The sequence below is a fragment of the Vespula vulgaris genome, chromosome 9, assembly GCF_905475345.1.
Source record: "Vespula vulgaris chromosome 9, iyVesVulg1.1, whole genome shotgun sequence".
NCBI classification, from domain to species: Eukaryota; Metazoa; Arthropoda; class Insecta; order Hymenoptera; family Vespidae; genus Vespula; species Vespula vulgaris.
Genome location: NC_066594.1, coordinates 723,417 through 749,745, shown reverse-complemented (window position 1 = coordinate 749,745; position 26,329 = coordinate 723,417). Strand labels below are relative to the sequence as shown.

General features: G+C 33.8%; 1 protein-coding gene across 2 annotated transcripts; it reads left to right on the top strand.

Moving 5' to 3' along the window:
- Positions 1 to 10: 10 nt before the first annotated feature.
- LOC127066065 (zinc finger CCCH domain-containing protein 13) lies at positions 11 to 26,329 on the top strand. 2 transcript variants are annotated; one of them, XM_050999321.1, is made up of 8 exons: positions 11 to 563; positions 13,789 to 13,835; positions 17,898 to 18,028; positions 19,069 to 19,293; positions 21,702 to 22,408; positions 22,476 to 22,681; positions 23,062 to 23,227; positions 23,470 to 26,329. In XM_050999321.1, the coding sequence occupies exons 2-8, from the start codon at positions 13,799 to 13,801 to the stop codon at positions 25,223 to 25,225; spliced, it is 3,228 nt and encodes a 1,075-aa protein (XP_050855278.1). In that variant the 5' UTR covers positions 11 to 563; positions 13,789 to 13,798; the 3' UTR covers positions 25,226 to 26,329. The 2 variants fall into 2 exon arrangements, with proteins under 2 accessions (XP_050855278.1, XP_050855277.1); XM_050999320.1 differs by having other exon boundaries at positions 19 to 563; positions 23,059 to 23,227.

Genomic DNA, 26,329 nt, shown 5'->3' with positions numbered 1-26,329 from the left:
AACGCTCCTGCTGCTGGCTTTTCCACTTCCAGACCGCAGTCTTCTGACTGGACCGGACGCGCGGTCGTCTTGCCTCTATCTCGAAAACGTGCGAACGAAAGATTTTCTTCGGCGTTTTTTTTTTTAATTAACGCGAGTGAATCCATATTTATTGTATTATTATTTTTTCCTCCCCCCTCCTCTCTTTCTCTCTCTCTCTCTCTCTCTCTCTCTTTTTCTCTTTCTCTCTCACTCTCTCTCTCTCTCTCTCTCTGTCTATCTGTCTCTCTTTTATCCTATCATTATATTCTTTATCCTTTCGTTTACATTAATTCCTTTTGAATATTATATTGTGTGTACCGGATATAGAGAAAAAGAAAGGAGGGAAAAAGTGCTCGTTCTATCTCTCTCTCCTCTCTCTCTCTTTTCTCTCTCTCTCTCTCTCTCTCTCTCTCTCTCTCTCTCTCTCTCTCTCTCTCTCTCTCGATCTCTCTCGCCCTCTTTTTCATAGTGTGCTTTCATGAGAGGACCGGTGCTTTCATGAGGGATTAAACAGCGAAGAAACAGCGGAGCCGTGAGACCAGGTCGGTGTCTTAAGCGAATTTCACTTATCATTAATCTATTCTATTTTGATGTTAAAGAGAGAGAAAGAGAGAGAGAGTGAAATGATATTTTGTTCGAAAGAGGAAAAAAGAAGCAATGAAAATAGGTGACTCGCGGTTAGGAGTTGTTGATCAACCGAATGTTCTTAGGGAGAGTTCGTGGAAAAAAAAAAGAACACGCGACTTAAACCAGTCTAATGAAATTCTATTTTGTATTACCCCATCGGAGGGAGACCGGTATAATCACAGTATTTATCTTACAAACGCGCGAATCTCAGTTAAACGTTTTTCTTCAGGTATTGTGGCAATAATCGCGAACTCTCCACGTGAACTCTTTCACGAGCGAAACTTCTTCGAGTTGTTGGCAACATTCGAAACGACATTCGAAGTAGAATAAAATAGATCATAAGTGAACGTAATAGGTGAAAGAGGATTGAATGTAAGTTCGTGCCGATAATAAGAAATCCAGGAAATTGTGAATTTTTCAATCTTCGTTTCAAACATCTCCCGGAAGATCGGAGCGTGATCGTGTTCGCGATAAATCGTTTTCTCAACTCTAAACAACGAAGCATAACGCGAGCGGATATACCGTTTTCGTGTCGATCTCTCTTACAAACTCTTTTATTTTATTAATCAAAGGGTAGAAGAAAAGAAAGATGGCCGCTCGTCTTTTACTCTTACTCTTGCTCTTGTCTTCTCTCTCTCTCTCTCTCTCTCTCTCTTTCTTTTTCTCTCTGTATATATATATATATATATATATATATATATATATATATATAAAACACGATCTCTTTTTTTTTACTCTTCTCTCATTTTGAAACGAGCGAAAATTTCGTCATCGATTCCAGCACACGTTCAACTTTCCACTCGATATGCTCCACCCAAGAACATCGCCAATTCGCTTTCTTCTTCTCGATTCTCTTATATAGTTAATTTCGTTCGAACAAAACCTAGTTGAGAATAGTAAAGAATTGAAAGAGTTCGTAATACCCATTCACTCTATTTCTCTTTCTCTTTCTCTTTCTCTTTATCCAGCACGTAACCTGGCGTGTTGTCGAACAAACATGCCTTGTGCTCATCGAACGTTCCATGAATTTTTTCTCCTTTTTGTTTTTATATATATGACTACTCGACGTACTAACTTTCGTTAACGTCCTCGAACACGTCGAAAATCTAAACGGCGAACGAACGTGATTATTTACCGGGCCAGAAAATTCTCGTGAAAAATTGTCCGCGAGTGAGTTTGCTCGTACAATCACACGCATTCTAACGAACGCCCGTACACATTCGTTCTAACGCGTCTACGTTCACTTTCGATCGGCGGATTCCGTACGCACGTTCGAAAGTGAATTTAATTTGCGAGGAGCCCGTTAGAGGCGACACGCCTAGTCTCTATATTTTTTATATATATATATATATATATATATATATATATATAAAATATATATATATACATATCTACATTTAATTATATATATATATATATGCACGTATAGCTATGTATGTACAGGTTGAAATATTTAAATGGAAACTTGAAAAAGATAGAATAATTTGTTTATGGATAAACAATTAATATACTTATCTTTGTTAAAAGAATAATCTTTTAATAAAAAAATATCTGCTAAATATCAACCAAAATGTTCAACTGTTCCCAATTTACATGTTCTACCCTATTATGTATGTATGTATGTATATATGTATGTATATATAGGGGCAAGCCGAAGGCCGAACGTTCGACATTTTTTCGTCGGCTCTCTTTTCATAAACAATATCGCACAGCGCGTTGTTACGACACAGAATGGGCTGGCGTACTCGTCGGCTTTCTCCGACGAGATACGCCGACGGAAAAATAAACCAGCTACTTCGCCATAATCAAACGCACCGATAGTTTTATGGTTGATCCTGTTACATTCGTAACGAGGCTTATCGTTAATCGACCGATTTTTTTATCGTGTCGACACCTACATTTTCTTTTTCTTCTTCTTCCCCTTTCTTTCCCAATCGATCATGTTTGTCGAAAGAGATGATTATATAAACAAGAATAACAATCGTTTCCTAAGAATAATTCTTGATATTTGATCCAAAAAATTTACTATCTAATATATATATATATATATATATAATTTACTATTATAAAAAAATATATATAGAAAAAGAAGAAATTATATGCATACATATATATATATATATATATATATATATATATATACTGATACATATATAATTTATTATTATAAATAAATAAATAAATATATATATATATCGTAATAATGGATACTTCGTATATGAAAAATGATCGATCGATTATCGGAATAACGATAAATCACTTCGGTCGTAAATTCCTTGTAAAGCGAGTACAATGACTCGTTTCGTACTATATCTATAGATCGCTTAGACGCATACCATCGGAGAAGTAAGAAACTTATACGATATTATATACATATATATATATACATAGACGTATATATACCTACGATGTTACGTAAACGATTCTATATACTTCCAGTCGATGTAAATATAAAACATTATTTTTCATATGGTACGGATTCCTGACGATAAAACGTTCGTTTTCGATACGTATTTATATAATATAACCAATCACCATCGTAGATATTCTACCGAGTAGATATTTAATGTACATGTATATACAATGTAAATGGGTATATACAATTTCCATATACCTACCTTTCCCTTATAGGAAAGACAAATCGAGATTTATGCGGATCGAGCGAAGGGCTTGTAGAACTTGTTGGATAGAAAATTACGTTGAAGGCGGATCACCGATGGTAGGAATTTACTTTCGTGATTGCACCGTTTATGTTTTACAAACATACTCAATAAATTATACATATGTATTTATATACAGAATACATTTGTAAGAATAAATACATACATACATACATACATACATACATACATATATATATATATATATATCGCTTATATATCTACTTTCGTGGTTAAACGAGAAATTAGTTTTGCAACGATACCAGTCGAACGACGTTCCTACTCGGTTCAAGGATCACTCTGTACTCGTTCTCAAGGACATGTACCCTCAGGAACGAGACAACGATAACGACAATAACGATAACGATGATGACGATGACAAAGAGGACGATGACGATGTTAACGACGACGACGATGATGACGACGACGACAACGATGACGACGACGCACAGAACGACCCTACGAATATGAAGTTTGTGGTTAACTTGAGGTCAAAGAACCGCGACAAGAACTCTCTCGAAAGAATCATCGTGGGACGCGTAATGATCCGGTACTAATCGTACGTTGTACTGTTAGTAACAACGGACGAACGTAGTTGACAGTGAAAATTCAGTTCACCATATAATATATATGTATATGTGTGTATGTTTATATATATATATTTATATATATGTATAGTATATCGCGACATAGGTGATTACTTTAACAAGCGTGTCTGCCATTTCCCATGTATGTAAGTACATACGTAGATATACATAATTTTGTCGTTCTTTTTATTCGTCTATAGACAGTCGACAGGATCAAGATTATTATATATGAGATTTATTCATTCGATATGTCGACTTATTACGGATGAATAATATTTAATAAAAATAATGTAAATGTGTTCGTATTAAATAATTCGTTAATGAAAGATATTAATTAAATAAAGTAAGTTTGAAAAGTGAACGTAAAAAGTAACGAATAAAAATTTGTTTCAATTTTAATATTCGTCGTTTGAATTATTGAACCGGAGGGGAAAGAAATAAAAAGAGATATAAGAGATTTACGAGTATTTAGATTCCGAAAGAGAAGGAAAGATAAATGATCCAGTTTACCTCTTCCGGAAACTCTCGTTGATCGTGACTTTCTCGTTTATTCGAATTTTGTTCCAAAACCGAAAGAGTTCATCGTCTTGTTCTCACGAAAACAAGATTCACGTGAAAAGAAAGAAGAAAAAAAATGAACGAAAATGTATTTCAAATGAAATTTGTTTCGTTTTAATCCCTATCGGCGATTCGCTCCAAATCCGATATCTTTTACGACGTGACAATGCTACATCGAAAAAGCGAAGTACCGTTTCGAGTTTACACTCCTTTCGATTCTCGATTATCTCGTGAATCGATATTATATAGATACATATGTACTTTATCTATTTTTTATCGAAAGAATCGTATATAGGTCGAATCGTATATAGAATCGAAAAAGTGCATATACTAAAACAATGTATATTAAAGTAATCTTTTTTTTTCAATATTTCTCATCGAAATAAAAACAAATGATTAATGAAAGATGTCACTTCGTGTTTGTCCATACAAAAACTCGTTACTCTTTAATCAATCGTAAACCGATCAATTCGAAATAGCTAGATATATAGAAACGAATTAATCGTCTATAATTGGTAATCATGTTACACGAGACATTACACTTTCCTTGAGATTCGTTCGCGCCATTTGACAATTTAATCGAAAACAATAATCTGATTCGTTCAAACATTAAAATAAAATCTGAGATAACATTTCTCAGATAGTCTGAGTTTCGATGATTAATTGAAACGATGCAAAAATTAATCGGGAAATTTGCATTTCGTCCTTCATAAAATAACTCGATTGTGAAAGTATAAGAGATATCGAAAAATGCGATGACGTTAATCTTTAAAATTTACCAAAAGAAATTGTTATTTTTTTCAGAGCGGATCAGTCGTCAATATCAAGCATACATACTCTTTCAAAAATGAAAAGGTTAACGTCCAAGAATGACGTTTAAAATGATGTTTAAAAAGTGTCAATAACGATGGTTTCTTCACATTCGATGTTGCGTGATATCGCTTTCGCGAAGTGTCCATCTAAAAAAAAAAATTTCCAATGAATAGATATTACCGATTTATCTCAACGTTTCGTGATATTTTCACACGGTTAATACTTCGAAAAAAAAACGATTGACGTAACTTGTCCGAAGAATATGAAAGTCATCTCGTTGGATGATGAATTTCGATGTTAAACGTTGAACGAATATTTCATGGGAGAAAAAATCGATCGAAACAGAAAGAAAATAAATGATAATAAATAATAGTACGATATAATTCAACAGAAAGGGAAGGATAAGAGAACATGATCGTGTTGCGGAAACAGTCGGAAATATTTTTCTTTGATATTTTGTCCTGGTATCGGATAACAGACGAAACTATATTTTCTTTCGAGAACGACTCGATCTTACACAATGAACCGATAAAACAACGCGAAACGGCACTTTACGCTCGAATAAATTTTATTCGCAGCCAAGAGTGAAATCATTTTATTCCCAAGCCGGTTTTCTTCAGCCGGCAAAAGCAACCAAAACGCTTCCTCGGCTATTTCGTAGCAACGTCATGGATCGTCGTGGGAGCACTTACTTATTCCTTTAGAAAATTTCAAGCTAAACGTTCTTATATATGTATGCGTGTATCTATATATTAACGTATCTATGAACGAGTACGTTGTTTCATCGATTCCTGGTTGAACGAACTCGCATACTCGAACATTGATAATTGAAAAAGAAAGAAAAAAATAAAATAATAATCATTAGACATCATTAGATATTGTCGAAAAAAAAAAAAGAGTAATTGCGAGGAGACATTCTAATAATGTAAATCGATATTCTTTTTAATAATTATCAATGTTATGTTTTACGTGATCCAACACATCGTTATATTATAAATCTCTCATTCTTATTATCTCGATCGGTACGACGTGATCACAAGCTCACCATAAAGTCGGTTAAAATCTTATAAAGGAGGTAAACGTTAAAAGGCATAGCGATTCGCGGATTTAAAGATGTTAACGTAATCCCAGAAGACGTATTTTCGAAATACCGTGTAGGTAAGTACTTAGGTTGATGTCGGACTTGTTCGTGGATAATCTCGACGGCTCGTCACGAGAAGCTACGCGGCATTAAGCCTGAATCTTGAGCAAGGCATTGCTCGACTTTTAACATTTAGTAAGAGGAAAAGTTCTCTACCGAAGAAATTATCGTGACGTCTATTATGGTAGAAACATGCTTACCACGGTAATCAGATATTATATCTATAGACAATCAAGACTTACGATTGAAAATTTGGCTACGGTTGTCTAATAAAACGAGGAAAAAGAGAGGAAACTCGGCTAATAAACGTTTTCTCGCGATATTATCGTACGACGATACGAGACTTTGCGGTTGGTAAACGCATAATTTACTATCGCACGTGCAAGACACACGTACCAGATTATAAATCTCGATGCATTGATGCGGAAACTCGATTTATATACATACATACATATGTTGTATGTATAGTATATTCTCAACTGGTACGTATCATAGGTCGTATGGAAATAAACGAAAGAGAGAGAGAGAGAGAGAGAAAGAGAAAAAAAGAAAGATAGAAATAAACAATGCTTGTTTCCAAGGGCATAGGCCAGATATAGTAGTCAATCTAACGCAATGCTAACGGATCTAAGATTTAAGATTGGATCGAAATTGTAAATACCGAGCACCAAACCACCGTAACGAGATTCACACTGATCGAGGTGTATTAACTTTCATCAGAGGTTACGTATATACATACATACATATATATATATATATATATATATATATATATATGTATGTATGTATGTATGTATAACTTCCAAGGGATCAAGTACGATTCTTTTTAATGTATATAATCGAAGAAACGCGTATCTGATAATATCTATGGAACATTATTCCGTAGAAACTCTTTACACGTGGAAAAATGTATTATAATAAATCGTTCGTATCGGATAATAGAAATATAATTCTACTAGTAAGTAGTATAATATAATAAAGCGTCTACAAGTCGTTCTTTCAAAGATTATCGAATGACGTTTTATGTTTTTATCGTTGATAATTATATATTATATACTTATCACGATGTATGCTACAAATATTCTCTATCTGTATGATATGTGTACACAGAAATCAAGTAGGTAGATACAATCTGAATTGATAAGTATTATCAGAATTAATATCTTGTTTATTAGCTTTAAATTGAAACGAATGTTTGCTATGAAACATTTGGTTTTTTTCTAATCTTCTTCATATGTGTGTGTGTGTGTGGGGGGGGGGGGTGTATATAAAAGTCAAAATATATTTATTAAATAAAAAGTTCTATACTGTTCAACGTATCCGCATCAAATTTGTCACGAATATTCTTCGATATCCTAGAAAAAAATATTTTAGGGATTTCTAGCAATTTCTAAAATCTACTACTTTCTCTTAACTTAAGTTCGAGCAATTTTTTGTGTAATAGCTCAATCATTCTCAATAATTTTAAGAAGAAATATACGAGGAAAATTGATTCTTCATATATTTATCTTTTAGAGATAAAAGAAAATATAAATTATCGTGACCTTTTATAGAAATAAAAAATGTCTAGATGATTTTATAATTTATCATGAAAGTATTAGTTAAAAAGAAAGAAAAAAAAACAGAAAGTAAATGCGTAAAGTGTAATTTGAATAAGTGAGAATTTGAAGAAGAATATGAATACATATTAAAAAAAAAAAGAATTTTATGAAAATTCAAGAGGTAATTATATTACTTGGTGAAATAAAAGAAACGAAAAAGTGTTTGCTTTAGAGAGATAGAATAGGGAAAATTGCATTAGATCCATAAAAAAATTAAAAAGAAGAATAATTATTCAAGAACTATAAGCTGTAATAATAGTTAATTGAAATACTGTTTCGAGCGTTATTATTTAATTAGTTTAAAGCTCATCTCCTTTAAAAGATCGAGCAACGCCCAGTACACGAAGCTAGTTATTAAACGAAATATTATTTTACATGTCAATGGTTATTAATTCAATTTGTTTTTTAATTCGAAATATTACACTTATTTTGTATAGAGATTCTCAAATATCTATATACATACAAAGATAATATACATTTATATATATATATATATTTATTATAGATATTGATTTATATCTATGAATAATGATATTTGTATATGACATATTATTCGATATAGATATACATATAGATAATAATAAGTAAAACAACACGTTTCTCTTTCTCTAGAAGTAATACATTTGCATAAAAATTTTCAAGTATCTATATACATGCAGAGATAATATATCTGTGAATAATAATATTTGTATATAATACGTATATTATACATATTATTCGATGTAGATATACACATAGATAGTAACAAGCAAAACGACGTTTCCTTCCCTAGAAGTAATATTTTGTATATTTTTAAATAATTACATATACAAATAATATACGTTTATATATATTTGCATAGACATAAAATTATATCTATGAATAATAATATTTCTGTATAAAATATATGTTACATATATTAGATATACATATAGATAATAATAAACAATACAACGTGTTCTTCCTTCGGTAAAAGTAATATAACCATGTACGAATAAAACTAAAACCGAATTCGTACCGTGTGAAACTGTCTTATATATATTCTCGGCCGAGTGAACATCGTGACCAATCTATCTTAGACTAGAAAATCGTGACAAAAGAGTACACACCAACACATATATATACATATATAGGTCCTGGACTCAGCTGGTTCTTACCAGAGATTTATTTTCGCCTGATTTTAAATTACTCTTGAGAATCATGTTCCACCTGAACAAGTAATCCACCTCCCTCTTCTTCGTTTCCTTTGAGAAACTATTCTCTCGTCAAACTATCGATTATTTTCATCGATTATTCATCTCTTCGATTGTTTCACCAATACTATACTCGATCTATTTAAATCATCAAAAAAAAGAAAATATATATATATATATATATATATATATATATATATGCATATACTTGTTTAAATATGATTAATACGTAACATACAGTATCAAACACGTCTAATTCTAACGGATCAACTTTTACCAAAGACAATATGGAAAGACATTGCGATCAAATATATCGGATCTAACGGTCTTCAAACGTCACGATTTATTTTTATCATAGATGTATACTTCATTCACTCTATCTTTATCCCGATCACGGCTAATGACAAATATACATAAATCAATGAGAATATACGATAAATCACTATCAATTCTTACACGATTATTCTCTCATGTAATCGAGTTAACAACGAATTCGTCGTCCGAGAAAGGTAATAACATGATAAAAGCAAGATATGTTACCTTTCAACAGACGATTACGAAAGACGTAAATTTTTGATGACGTTCCTATCGGATGTTGGCGCACCTAAAAAGAAAAATTAACGATAATCTTATGAGAGAAGGTGAAAGGTCATACGTATATCATAATATTATCTACTGTCATCATTTGATCGACGTTAGTTTTGTTTTCTTCTATATCTTTTCTCTCTCTCTCTCTCTCTTTCTCTTTTTCTTTCTTTTTTCCTTTCTTTTTCTTTCGATTCTTTGAATCCGCATATTAACCAGCGAGCAATAACACAAGGCAAATTTTTCTTGAACCGGTAATTTGCTCAATAATATACCACTCCAGACTTGATCATTCCTTCCAACATTCGCATTGGTAGACACGAGGAAATGAAAGCCTGCCACAGCGTGCTCTGCTTTTGAAGGCTATCGAGTTTTGTAACCACGCCTTGGCGCATACTCAATCGAAGAAGAAGGAAAAAAAAATATCGAACTTACTGTCCTCGTAAACGTTACACGCGAAAATTCATCGTGGGTTATTGAATTTTTATATAATTATGAAAATTAAATACAAAAAATATGAAAGTTGTTCGTACGTTAGCAGTATAAAAAGGACACTGAAATCTATGTCATTTATCGATCGAGACTGAATTAATATTTTTTTCATGTAGCCAATTAACAAATGACCACGTAAATCGATATATTTATCTCATCAATTTTTTGTTTTTTTTGAATCAAACGATATAAAAAAAATTCATTTTTGTAACTTTTACATTAAACCTTTGCTCTTATTAATATATACGTATCTGTATTTTTAATCTTTCAAGGGTCTTTTTAGAAAAAAAAATCTCAACGACCTTTTGGATATCGTCTGAAAAATTGAATATGATCTATCGACTCCTACGATAATCGACGTTTTAATTGTATTTGTAACTTCGTTTATAATCACTTTTCGTTGTTTGAAAAAGTGAATCGAGCGTGTAAGTTAACAGTTGTAGTAGTTTCAGGCATCATTTCCGGTGACCTTTAGTAGTCGTGGATGACCGTTATTCGTATGTCGTAACGTAACGTAATTTACCGTAAGGTAACGTTACGAGTATCGCGTTCTGTGTAAGTATGTATGTATATTGATGTCCGTACGAAGAAGAATCCACCGTAGAAAGCTTTTCTGAAAAAGGAAGATACCATCTTACGATTAAAAAAAGAAAAGAAGAAACGAGAGATATCCGATTCGCATTACTACTAAGAAATAAGCGATCGTGCCAAAGGTTTTACGTTTTCAATGCATGATATTCCGTCGGTCGTCGAATAATAAACGACCATAAATTTCTAGCTTAGCAGGTTGAATTAAAAAGGTTAATCGTTGCCTTTAGCCGGTCGATCTAAATGTTAAAACTGTTCGATTAAAATATATTTATCGATTTAATTAAAATCCTTTAAAATAATGTCATCGAATGTTTCTTAGTCTTCATCACGAATGATTAAAATTTAACAACGACGGTCGCATGATTTTATACACGTTTTTACGTACACCTATACCTATGACAAATATGTATCTATGTATGTATGTATGTGTGTATTTGGGGATAACGTGTAATGTAATATAATAAATATAAATATAAATACTATAGATATTATAAATAATTTCAGGAAAGTTTAAGACAATGATTTGCCGTAAGAAATATTACAAATTTTCATCTCGGTTTTCACTCAAAAATGTAGAACGCTCCATAAATCGATGCCACAGACCGACTGGCATATTTCGCGTCAATTAAACCTCGCTATTGCCGTGCTCCAGTTAGCTCCTAAAGAGATCGTTATCGTTCGTATGTATGTGTGAAAGCAATGGAGAAACAGAGATCATCAACGATTTTGCCGTTGGTTAGAAACGAAGGACCATGTCATTCTATTACAAAAGTTTTCGTAATCACTTGTCTCATGTCACAACGTAGTCGAGTTTCAAGCTCGAGTTCTCAAGCTGTCTGGGAAATCCTCTTAGTTTGGATTAACTCCCTACGGAAGTTACATGAAAGGAACATTGAAAGATCTCAAGGAAGTCTTTCGAGACCACTGAATGATTCTTTTTCTTCCGTATTCGAAATTCTCCGAAATTTAAATAATTCTAAAATGATACGTTAAGCGTATAATTAAATTTCATTTTTACATAAACGGATTATTACTCGAATCTTTATTGTCATTGTGTTTCTATTTATTATATTATATAAATGTAATATTATATTATTTTATAATATTATTTTATGTTATTTAATAAATATATTCTAAATTTCTCGATAAAATATTAGCAAAGTGTTAAAAATAATATTTAACGATATTTGATCAATCGTACTGTTTATTATAATTTCATAACAACGAATTTCTCGAAACTTACATAAAACAAATCCATAAAATTTTTACCTTTTATTTGTTAATAACGGAAATGAGTTAAAACTTTTTTCCAATTGCCCAATTCATTTTACTATCGTTACCATTCGGTATACTTTCTCTATAAATAAATGTAATAAGTACACACTCGTACTCTCTGTCGAATGATAGTCGATTTCGTTTAAAGGTAACTGTTAAAAAATGAATCGGTAAACGGGACTGAACCAATACGAAACAAACATGGTACAAGGTTACTTTCACCAAATGTAACCAACGATAAAAGGACCTAACTCCAAAATATCGTCATCAAGAAATTCGAAACTTCAAGGTCGTACGTAATATATTTCGAAAACGTTCTCCGAACGTTTCTCCTTTGATAAAAATTCTAACGATAAATCTAACGGGCGATTGTATAATTTCATTTCAATATATATTCACATAAAAAAAAAATAAAATTGTTAAGAACTAATAAGTGATGAAACAATATGTCTATTGACAAGGTAACTATAATATAGTAAAGCCAAGACCTTTCAGAATAGACTTTCGTGTCGTATTTCTCGTATAATTCGAAAGGAAGATTCTTGTGCGTTAATTAACGCACTTACAAATGTCAAGACGCTCGTCTGCATTCTTATCGTACTCGTATCGCGATAACAGCCGTTCAATTTTTATTTGATCTTTTTCAACATCACACGTTTCACCAATTTACATGTTTCTCATGATAGAATTTTGTAGTACATCCAAAAAATATATTAATAATATTTTAAATACTATATTGAAAAAAATAATATAATATTATATATATATATATATTAATATTATTATTAATTATTTATGATCGATATATACAAATATAGTAAAACAAAAATATATATATCATTATAATATATATATGTGTACTATAATACTCGAAGCCAATACAAAATAATTATTAATAATTAATAATAATATATACACAAACATAATAAAACAAAAAGAAATGTATATACTGTTATATTACATGTAATAGATATAATATAACTAAATTAAAAGCTAATACAAAATCATACTCGAATTGCGAAGGAATTGTTAAATGTAAATGTCAAAATTACATTTCGCTAATTTTGTAATTACAAATCAACTGGCTTCGCTAAATCACAATTTAGATATATAGAAATAAAAAAAGATATAATTCTTGAACGCGAAGGGATTTCTCGAGGACTCAAATTCAAAATTCAATTTTGATAAGAATGAATAAAAAAAAATCTATCGATGGTATCGATGACGACAAAGTCACACCCGATATTACGTGATCATGCATTTATATAACACCTACATTATTCTTGCATTATATAGTTAGCAGTGGTGACAGCACAGAGAAAGTTTCTATCCTTAGCCATACACTCGACTGCTTCTATGGTACATACATTCGATGTCGAGAGTAGGCTTCCATTATACTACCATGCCGCCTATACTAATTCATAATTCGCACATATACCATCAAAAACATTGCTCGTAGGCGTTTCTCTCTTTCTCTCTCATTCTCTTTCATTTTCTCTCATTTTATTTCCGCTTTCTTGCTATATCTATTTCATCCAACGAAAATAGTTTTAAATATATAATACAAACGTATGATATTAATAATTTGAAGGCTAACAAAGATACGTTATTACAATAGATTTAAGAATATATAAAAATGTTGTTTTTCTTCTTTTATTGTTACAGTAGCGACAACATGCGGGAGAAAAGATGGCTTCTGCTCGCTTTGTTTGGTAAGTAAAAACCCAAAGAGATTTTCCTCTACGGAGTTCCATCTTATTTTTCCTTTTTGTTTTTGTCCTTTAACTCTCTGTGTTTATACATTCCTTTAACTCTAAGAGAGTCCTTTCTCCCAGTCTCCCAGTATTTTTGGACTCGCCGTATTTGGTGAGGAATGCGAAGACAGTGGATGACCTTCCACCTGGACATTTTTGTATCCAAAGCGAATAAAGGCTAGTTCACACTAAACTCGTATATACTCCTTCATACAGACGCGTCATTTATAAATATTCTTACGTGTATATTTAAGTATTTATTTATCGAAAAGAAATACTGAAATGGGCAGTTTCTTTCCTCTTTTTTTTTTTTTTAATACGAACAAACCAATCGACCACATCAAATCGTCCGATTTTTAGCATATGAATAATGTTGCAAGAATTGATAAAGGGGTGTTCGAGTAGAGGAAGGTAAACCTGTTGCGAATATCAATGTATTTTGCTTTCTTTGTCATCGTTCCCCTCGAGAAAGGCACGTATGTATATACCAATATATATGTATATATAGGTATATTTATGTGTCTATATATATACATGTACATAACTTCGCGCGTCTTCTTCGTTATGACGCTTGTTTACGTAAATCCTTAAGATCGATAGAGGAAAGTAGGAAGTAACGTATGGAATTTCAAAGTTTCCACCAACGCTTGATAAATTTTAAAAAACGACGATATTAAGAGAACTTGGATGAAATTTCTTCGTCAAGAGGTAGGAATATAATAAAGAAAATAAAAATAGAAATAAAAATAAAAATAAAATAAAAATAAAATGAAAATAAAAATAAAAATGAGTAAACAAATAAATAAGTAGATAAATAAATTAGCAATGGAATTCAGTTTAATCGGCAACATATTTACTTACTTGTAGCTCGCCGACACGTTACATTCACTGGACCATTCGAAATCGATCACGTGACATGGACTTTAACATTTAAAATTCTTTCTGACATTTTCACCGATCGGTAAACATTCGTTTCGCGAACGTACATATATAATATATAATACTTATATACTGAAACAGGCATTATGTATTAACGTGTACAAGGTGATTATTAAAGGCTGCTATTTATCGGGTAAACGCTGTTATATTTAAACATTTGGTCAATATTTTTAATAAATTATTACTTAAATAGAATAACAGTACGTAATATAAGTGACGCAACCTAAACACAACTCTGACACTTAATCTTAAAAAACCAATCAATATATTCATATATACTGACCATTTATTTTACAAGATATATATCATTAATTAATAAAAATATTAATTAGAAGATTATTATTAATAATATCTCAATCGAAAGTAATAAAACGGATTAGTCCAAGTTTTTAGTTTTGCACAAAGATCTGAGTAAAATCGTTGTACTAAATTTCACGACTATCTACTTAAATATCGTAATTAACGTGGTCATAAAGGTGAAATACTTACGTTCATTAATATTACCTGCAACTAGGTAGGTAGGTATACAAGACTATTTGGATTAAAGCATTCGTAGAAGTCCTTTTAGAGTTGCCGGAAATAATGAGAGGTATATTGCGATAAAGATTAGAATTTTCTTCACGCTATTCCTTCGCAAGGATTGAAGTATTTCACGAGGATCCCCATATTTGTCTATGTTAGCGAGTCGAGTTTAGAGTAACGGTTGTTTATCATTTGGTTAAAAAGACCATTGTTCGCAAACGATCTTCTTCCTTACAAAAAGAAAAATATTAATTTAATTTTAATTGGCAAAAGTGTTTCTTTGCGAGTTCTTATAAAATAATTATTCAAACGTCTTTTCGAAAAATTATAATTACTTTATTTACGTGAGTTTTCTCTCTATTTTATTATTCATCATGGAAATATTCGTCGTAGCATTAACCAGTAAGTTGAAAGATGTAAACACGCCTACGGTATGAAAATGTCAGGTCATTCTCATTCGATGACAAAAATCGATTTGCTTCTTGTGCTTGGCATAAGATAATAGGATGAGGCAATTTGTTTACGCGCACTTGTCGATAAACTCTTTCGTCACGAAAAAAACCTTTATATTCTTGCTGGTAACATTCGTAGATTATTTCTATTTACATATATATATATATATGTATACACACACATACAGCATTAACGCTCACGCCCACGTTAACATTTCCCACAATCGGAATGCGTGCACGTTCCCATAATTTATTTTTATACGACGTGCAATATGTTACCGTTCGTTATCGATCCCTGTTCGGAAAAGTATAGTCCCGTTATAAGGTGTTATACACCAACCATCGCTTGGCTTCGACTTCGTGTATTTTCAACATCGAGGACAGCCTCTCTCTTTCTCTTTCTTTCTCTTCCATTCGTAATGGTATCGTTCGCACGTTTCGCGAGCCCAACAACAAATGCTACCTAAAGAACCTTCGATATCTTGAATCACGATCGTTTCTATCCCATCATATCGTTTCCGATACGATTTCGATCGATCGTTCGTCGAAAGACATAAAATAAATAAAGTCGATTAAATGAAAGGTTGAATATAAAAAAAAAAAAAACAGAAATAAAAAATTATTTAAACTAAAACGTTATTACATTATATAAAATATTGCTAAAAAAATTATTTAAAAAATTAAAAGATTATTTAAAAAATTGATGTTCAATTGATAGGAAAGAAATGTATAATGTTTTACGCAAATGTTTTACACAATTGTCTACTCGTAATCAAAATATATTGTAAAGATTAGATAATAAATATTATTGCTTTTTTATTGTCTCCGTTTATCAATTATTCGAAAATCCATTTATCAAGTTGATTGATTAGTATCGTTACGATACTATTTATCACTTTTTCTTTTGATTCTAAACATCGATCACCGATTTAAAGTCTCTCTGTTTCTCTCTTTTCCTCACAGTAATGATTTACCCTCGAGATATCTCAGCATTATTGTAGAAAGTCACAAAACTAAGAAATTGTCTTTTTCTTTTGCCCGCGATAACGAAGTGCCTTTTATTTTCCGATACTCCTCATTAACTCGCTCGACCTTGAACCGGTTTCGAAGAACGATCGTCTACAAAGAAACGACCGAAGAAACGTATTTAAAAAAGAAAGTAATGAGAAATTATTTACAGTTACCGTGAATCGTTATACTCGAGGATCACGTTAAATCTTCAATCGTAATAAAATCAACAAATGAAACAATAGACCGTACTACCCCTAACATTCTTTCTTGATTAATTTCGTCGGAAAAATTGTAAGAAAATATTTTATTCGTTGTTTCGTACTCAAATTGATAAAGATCAAATTACAATGATGAATACAACCATTACCATTGATATAATAAATAATCGATTTACAATATATGTCGCATTTCAATTCTCACTTGGTCTTGTTCGAACGAGTACTCGCCATATTTCTTCGTTGTAACATGTGGGAGCAAAGATAATTTTGTGTTCATAGATAGATAACAAAAAAAATATGGTTTGATGATAATCAATCGAGACCAAAAGGAAACGATCGATAGATATCCTTGATCCGTTTGAAAACAATTACCCAACCGAATGCGCTCGCTCGCTCGCTCGCTCGTTCTTCGTCTGAAAATTGCGACACTTACGTTAGAGCTCTCACTGCGCTTCTCTTTCTTTCTTTCTCCCTCTTTCTCTCTCTTTCTATCTACACGTCGTCCGCGTTTTGCAACGCCGACGCTTCTCCACGATTTTCGCAATCGGAGGATGCGTAGTGGCCTTTGAAGTGCTGCTTCTTTTTTTTTCCTTTTCCTTTTTTTTTTCTTTTCTTTTCTTTTACTACTTCTCCCGAAGAAGAAGAGACTCATCGAGGCCATTACGAGTGATCTAACACGCCATACTTTTTCCTCTGCCACGAATGAACGCCATTGCTTGTTCTTACAGAAATGTAAAGGAGATAGAGAAAGAGAAAAAGATAATTATTCACTCCTACGACAAAGTCGACAGGCAATCGGCGAAAAGCGAATTATACAAAGTAATACAAAGGACTTTGCGTGTCGTCAGAATCAATGAAAAATCTCATTAAAATTCCAGGATTCTTGTTGATCAACGCGATCACGGATGCGCTGAAGGCTACGAGACCGAAATTTAAAATTGCAACGACTTCGACGACGACCACGACCGAGGAATCACGTCTCGAGGAAAACGAGAACGAGGATGCCGTGGTAAGATTTAAATATCAATCAAAAATCGATATCTTTACGTGCTATCTTATTAGATTTTATCGAATTAATAAATAAAATTGCAAATAAAATCTTATAAGTTCATATTATTATTTTCACAATATCATTAGAAAATTTACCATTTATAATCACTCACAAAGCTTAATTTCGTCGCTCAAAAAGAGGTCAAATTTAAATTGTGGACAAAATTTAAAAGTTAAAGAATGACCTTGTCAGTACGTTTTTTATTCGTTTCATTGTCCGAAAGGTATGTAGTACTTACTTACATAATACTTAAACGACTAATACACTGGATACAAAATGAAAGGCAAGCGTAGGGACGAACAAGTATGGCAGTAGCATTATATCATGTTCCCGTCGTACTACTTGCCACATTATAATAGTAAGACAATCGTTTATCTTCGATATATATAATAGATACTTAGTTACGACACTATCTCGATCCATTCTATAGTCACGAATCCTAGCGATCTTTGTATCAAGAAATCTGTGTCTTCATACGTGATGTTAAAACGATCATTTAGAACAGATTGTATCGATGATATGATGAAACACATCATCATCATCATCATCATCATCCTCATCATCATCATCATCATCGATAAATCACCATTTTGAAGTGAAAAAGTCAGATACGAGAAGATTTCCATAACGTCAACTTCCTATATCTTAATATACAGGATTCATCCCATTTAACTCATTAATTAATAGTTATAGACGAATGATCAATTAATCGCATCGGTGGTTAAACTCGAAATAAAAGAAGCTCTCACCGAAGAGAGAACTACAGGTTCACCTTCGCACGTAAACCCAGAATGTGACATCATCCATAGAATTACGAATGCTCATCGGCGAATGTCTTTCTATGTACATATGTACTTACTTATATAAGTGAATACAGAATATATGTGTTTGGAATAATCGAGAAAATTATTTGAGGATCATCGCGAATAATTCTTGAGACCGAAATAAGTCGATTTTAATATATTCGAACGATTTCAAAATGAATTATTATTTTTCAGACAACGACACCAGCGACAAACTCATCCGAAGGAAACGTAACTACAGGACACACTTTAACAGGAATCCCTCAAATTGATTATATCTGGGATCCAAATTTGCCACGTGAATTGAACGGTTACAATCTGAGCGATTATCCATTCTACAACAGCATTCCCGAGGACATTGACTTCAAGTGCGACGGCCTACACGATGGATTTTATGCGAGCGTACCTCACAAGTGTCAGGTAAGAATAATAATCAAACTCCCGGTACTAGATACCAAAGACTTTGAAAGGCAAAGTTCAAGCGAGAGCTCATATCCAGCGCATCCAGATGCAATAACTACTTAGATGCGTCTAACGATACTTTGGAAGAAAACTTTCTTACGATACTTTGTCGCGTAATATAATGACACAAATAAAAAAGATGAAAGATACGTCTACGTGCAAGTACTTAGGTAGGGTTAAACGTGTCAAGGTTTCAAACATTTCGAATGATACTTTATCTTCTTAATTAAATTATTTCAATTAAACTAATAACGAAATTCCAAATAACGTTAATATCGAATATTAACAAATATTAACGATATTAAATCTAATAATCAACAATAAACGAATATTAAATCAATAATTATTACCTTAATGCGTATTAATTAATGACAAGAAAAGAAAATATTGCGTGTTGGTATTTAAATATGAAACGAGAAAGAACAAGATAGTGCTAGAAAATTAAATAAATAAAAGAGAATTATTTTTCTCGATCACCGATGTTATTCCTCTTGGAGGATCTCCAGGTGGCTTCGTTTCGTAAAAACAGAGAAGGAGAAGGATAACAACGAACAAGGACGTAAATCAGAAAGGAGATATTTTCGTGGTCCGCTAAGTCTCTTATCCCTGACCGTTTCGTGCTAAGCGAATCTTGAGATTGTGAAAGCTATTGCCAAAGGAACTTCCTTCCGTCTGGAGTTATCGATCGGCTTGCCCGTACGTCGGGAGCGGATAAACCATTGTTATGCAAATATCGGCAAGAAAATTCGTTGTGCTCGTCTACGAGTCAGTCGGCGTAAAGGGAAAAGAAAAGAAAAGAAAAGAAAAGAAAAGAAAAAGAAAAAAAAAAGAAAAGAAAAACAAACGGATTTCTTGTTCGCTTTCCCCTTAAATCTCGATAGAAATTTTAGAAACACACTGGTACACAAACACAGTTACAACGAATCGAATAGTTTCAAAGTGTTAGAAATATCTACAGACATACGTCATCGTTGATCATTCATCCTAGATCCTAGATCCTGAATTCGAAGTCACGTCAATTAGAAGCAAAATAAATGTATCTATGTAGTTACATAGGTAGATACGCGTATATCAATTTATGTAATTAGCATTAGACAGGTTCGTTCGTTATGTCAAAACTATAAGAGCAATTGCGTTCTTCGTAAAAAGAGCAAAAAAAGGAAAAGAAAGAAAAAAAAGAATTGGAGAGGTTCGGTCGATAATAGTAAGAACTAGAAGATATCAAAATGAAAAGAAAAGAAAGAAAAATAAAAAGAAAAAGAGAGAGAGAGAGAGAGACAGTGAAAGGACGTGCTCTGAATGATTCCAGATGATTCCGTCAGATAATTCACGTTGGCTGTATGCGCGATAGACAATCGTGCATCCTGCTCATACGCGGAGAGACAAGTTCCATCTGTGCGCAATAGCGTGCACACACGAAGCCTCGAAACGAAACGAAACGATCGTTCTCACATATACGTACACACACACATAATACCACACGGTGTGAAAGCTACGGTAACGCCGGCGACCTGGCTGTTTCGCTGAAAAGTGTGTTAAAACTGTCAACTGTCGACAACATAATCAACTAGAAAAAAATATATATATATAAATAAAAAAAAATAAAACAAAAGGAAAAAGAAAAGAAAAGAAAAGAAAAAAAAATGAGAAAAAGGGAGGGAAAATAAGTAAGTTAAATTTCGTACGTGTCTATATATCGATAATGACGTATCGCTTTCCAAATCGAAGGAGAAACGCGCTCAAAAATTCTCGAAAGTTTTAACGCCAGTACAGCATGGCGTTTCCGTCACTTTCACCAATCGATGGATATATTATTTCGCAATTAGCGATAAAACAAGTCCCAAGTGCTACCCTATTACGAATAATAGTTGTGGTCCCACTGAAAAATGACTTGGCCGCTGGATGGATTTGAAAACGTCGACTTCTAAGATGAATAATCGTTCCGTTGGAACCATCTTGCGAGGAGTTAATACCGCACGATTTAACTCGTATCGTATTATGAAGATTACGTTGCGCGTTCATGGACGATGGTTTTCTTCTTTTTCCTTTTTCTTCCTTTTTTTGTTTTCTTTTTTTCTTTTTGTTAAAGAAAGAAAGAAAGAAAATACAAGAAATAAAAGAAACGGTCACACTTCAGCGATGGTTTCGACTTACCACATCGGGACTGAGAGATTCTTAGCAGCATGCGAGAAAAGAATTTCGTGGAAGTAGAGCAAAAGAAAGCGTTTCAAAAGTCGTCCGTCCATTCGTTTCACGGTTTCCTTAAATCACAAAGATCTTTTATAATTAAAAAAAGAAAAGAAAAAAAGTAAATTAGAAAAAAAAAATCAAACGAAAACAAAACAAAGAGATCTCCTTTTCGACAGGTCTATCATCACTGTCTTTTCGGCACTCGTTACGATTTCCTCTGTGCCAATTTCACGGCATTCGACCAGAAAACCTTCATTTGCCATTTCGTGTCCGAGGTCGATTGCGCCAATTCGAAGAAGTATTGGCATAGGAACGATGCCCTCTACAAGGCGACGACCAGCTCGACGACCTCGACGTCAACGACGACCACAACGACTGTCGCGCCGGTCACGGTGGCTTCCTCGTCGAATGGCCGAGGTTCCTCGCGCGAACGAGATCCATTAAGACGAAGAAGACCGTATTCAAGAAGAAGACCTTATGATTATTACGATGAGGATTACTACGACGACGAGTATACTCGGCCACGTGGATACGACAGACGAGATGATTACGAGTACGAAGATAGAAAATATAGGAGAGATAGAGATAGAGATGTCAGGGATCGCGATCGTGATTTTCGTGATAGAGATACTACTAGATCCAGGGATACAACAATAAGAGATGAAAGAGATCGAGACGTTTCACCTAGAGAAAGATATCCAAGTAGAAATAACAGGAGGGATCAAGCAAGACCAAGAGATCCACCAGAAGAAGACGCAAGAGGATTGAAGAATAGAGAACAAGAACAATCTAGATCGCGCGAGATCGAGGATTCGGAGCTGGACGATCGAAGGATCGACTCGAGAGGAAGAGACAACGACGATAGAAGGTATTCCGATAAAAGGTAAGTAAAAGGATTTTATCCTATGATCGAAAAATATGTAGATACATTGTTTCGTTTGGTATTATAGGTTTAGGGATGATTACGATGACAAAGATTCTGCTGCTGCTCTATCAAATCAAGGATCGATAGGTGGTACCGAAGGACTCGTCAAACCAGCTGCTCCAATCTCTTCTGTATATTCCAGACCAAGGGCTCCTCCTAAAATTCGAAGACCGGTACCATTATCCGAACAAGACCGCTACGCTTATAAGTCTACGTCTGCGCAATCTACCGGTAAGCCGGTTCTTCCCGTTTCACTTGATCAATTTACATTTGTTTCAACGCCAGTTTAGGTTTATTTTCTTAAGATTAACAAGCGTGTTCAACAAAAAACCATTCTCTTTCCCCTCTTATAGTTCTTTCTTCCTTGTAGTTTTGTTATTAACAAAAAGTGGTATTTGATTTTCTTCTTTCTTTTTTCTTGTTTTTATTCTTTATTTCTTCTCTCTTTTTTTTCTTTTTTTTTTTTTTTTTTTAATTCGTTCCAATGGATACACAAAACAAAAACTACACGAACGAGCAATGATATCTCTCAACGAGATAACTCGAGTGAAATTTTCTTTAATATGATATATCACAAAATCGTTATAATAATGTTGCTTATATTTCAGAAGAACCACGAAGACGCCCGGTCGATCTTGAAGACGATTATTACGACGACGAACTCGAAGATATCAGACCAATGAGACGACCACTTAGACGAAGACCGACTTATAGAGAAAGAGATAGAGATCGTGATTTCTACGACGTCAGGGACAGAGAACGAGATCGACCCTTCAGGTAAGGTAACGTACACAACACAGATACAGTTCTACTCATCGATGTTAACCCGTTAATCCACATTACTCGTTTGGAGACTAATGACGTACTCAGGAACAACATAGCTAAACTATTTACAGCTGTTTCACAAACGGATTAAACATCGGATTGGTTTAACAATAACTCGTAAATTCGTCATATCGTTCATGCGACTCTATTTGATCTTCGTAGAAAGTAAAAGAACGTTTGATTTTTAATTACAGAACTCGATATCGCGAGGATGAAGATGATATACGACCCAGGAAGCATCCTGATCGCTCGAGAGACCGTTATTACGAGAGAGAACGAGAAAGGGATCGTAGTTTGGAGCGTGGTAGAGATCGATCGGTCGATCGTGGAAAGGATCTCTCCGCTCCGAGATCCTTGGATCGCGATCGTGGAAGATATCAAGACACTGAGAGACCGTATTCCTCGAGTCGACCTCTAGAACGAGAGAGAGACAATAGGCCGGTGATAGACGATAGATCTCGATCGTCCTTCAGATCGAAAGATTTGTCAGATACCACGGAGACATCTAGAAGACCGATCTCAACGACGAGTACGACGTGCATGCCGGAAATGCCAGTACACGAAGTGGAGCCGGAAACAAAGCAAACGTCCGTGGATCGTTTCGAAAGACCGGAACGCCCAACGAGACCTCTTCAATCGTATAACAACAACAATAACAACAATAACAACAATGGTGCTCGGGGGTCGCTGGAAGATGAAGAAGAAGATCTTGGTAAGAAATCTATCAAAACGCCTCATTATACAACCTACCAAGAACGAGATCAAGAGGAAGAGGAGGAACAAGATCATCGATACTCTCAACAACAGCAGCAACAGCAACAACAACAGCATCACGCGTCATCTTACTCGGATGAATACTCATCGGAGTATTACGACGAGCCGGAAGATCCACCAATTCCTCCTCCAAGGACAACCGTGCGTGTCGTCAAGAGACCGTTTTTACCATCACGAGGTGGAGTTCCCAATCCTAGAGGACTCTCACCGGTTGGGTCGAAAGCGCCGAGAAGAGAAGAGGATAGAAGTACCGAAAGAACTAGCCTACAACAGCAACATCAACATCAACACGAAGAAAATCATAAAGATTATTACGCCCAACAGGTCCCTGATCAAGAAAGCAAACGAATAGATCAGGACGGTAAACGAGAAGAGGAAAAACAAACGTATGACGCTTACAAAGTGATACAGAGCGATCTCCAACAGAAACAGAGACAGGAAGAATATGATATGTCTATAGCCAGACCGATATTACGTAGACCCGTCGAGAGACAACGCGAAGAGGAAGAAACGAAATCATTGGAACAAAATCCAATACCTAAATCGGCTACCACAGAATCTTATGAAGAAACTCGGAAAACACTCGAGTCGGATGTACCGACGAGTAACAAAAAATGGTCTACCGAACAATTTACCAGTAACAAGGAAAACAACGATGGTATAGTGCCAACGTCCTCGGGATCACCGATTCGTAGCAAAAGCAGACAACCCGTAACTGAAATTTCCAATCTCTACAGCTCGACGTATAAAGCGGAAGATATTCATGAGCAACCTTCCGGACCAAGTAGTTTCCGTGTAAAACAAAGGATAAACGAGGTGACCCATAAACTTCAAGATATTCCAGACAGCGAGTACGACGTAACGTTAAACGATGCACTGACACCGACGTTAACTCAAGAAGCCAACTTGCCCAGTGGTTTCGTTTTACCTCTTCATAGACAACTCGGTAGAGACACGGTTTTACAATCCTCGGAGGATAATTACAAAATTTCCAGACCGATCGCTCAACAACAACAACAGAAACCATTCGTACCGAGTCCACAATTCGTTCCAGCTCCAGCTGTCCCAAACGAGAGACAACGAACTGTTTATTATAGAACACCGGAACCAATCTCATACAATGGACAACATTACAGACAACAAAGTCAGCCTTGGCAAGATTACACCGGTTATTAACGGAGGATAATCATCGTCATAAAAAAAGAATAAGAAGAGGGGATGCGAAGAAAAATTAGAAGAAAATCGATCACGTAACAAACTCAAAGATTTCCAAAGTATTCCCTTAATTTCTTAGTTGTTCATTATTCACGTACGAAGATTCTCAAACGAGATTGGCTCGTGAGAAGAGGAATCGTATGTGAATGATAGATATATTTCGTAGGGTTGGACGATCAGATCCTTTGATGTCTTTCATTCCAATTAACGTAACACGATAATCATGCTGAAGAAATGTCACGATACAATTTTCAATATAGAATTAAAGGATTAGCGATAAGAGAGAAAAAAATGAAAAAAGTAAAAAAAATAAAAAAATAAAAAAAAATAAAAATAATCAAGAAGACAAAAATTCAATTACATCTCTGCGCGAAATGTCGCAGAGAAAAAAAACGCTCGTTTCATTACTTTTTCTTTTATAATATTTTATTTATCCAGAGTTGCCGTAAATCAAGTCGTAGATGAAAAATTCCAAGTAAAAGATATTTACATCTTTCGTCGCTCCTATAAAATTGAAAAAATCTATTCGTCTCTTTGATCAAACAACAAAGTAGATGGTCTACATGTAATTTCGTATTTCCTTAACAATCCCCATAGCGTGCATTAAATAGGAATCCTCATCTAGAACGTTTTAGTTATCTAAGAGTGTTTATTTTCTAAACTACGATAACTTTTGAGATTTCTTTCACGTGGCCCCCAATTACTACTTCTTTAGAGACGTAAAGATAACTTAGAAAATGTAGTAGGCGATGAGAGACCCTCTGTTTGGCCTTCGTTTCGTCGACTAAACTTGTAAATACACGTGTGATTATCGATATTCTCTCGAATTTAATTATATCTTAAGAGCGATAAATTATAAAGTGCTTTTCTACAAAGAGATTATTCACGTTCCACAATTCGTCAAATAAAATTATTATATATTAGATATTAGAGCGAACACAGCGAACTTCCTGAGTGTATATCTTACATCACGATAATAATGTAAATTATATTGTCGGTACGTACTTGCGTACGATATTAAAGAAAAAAAAAAAAAAATAATAAAATAAAAAGAATTTCTTTCAA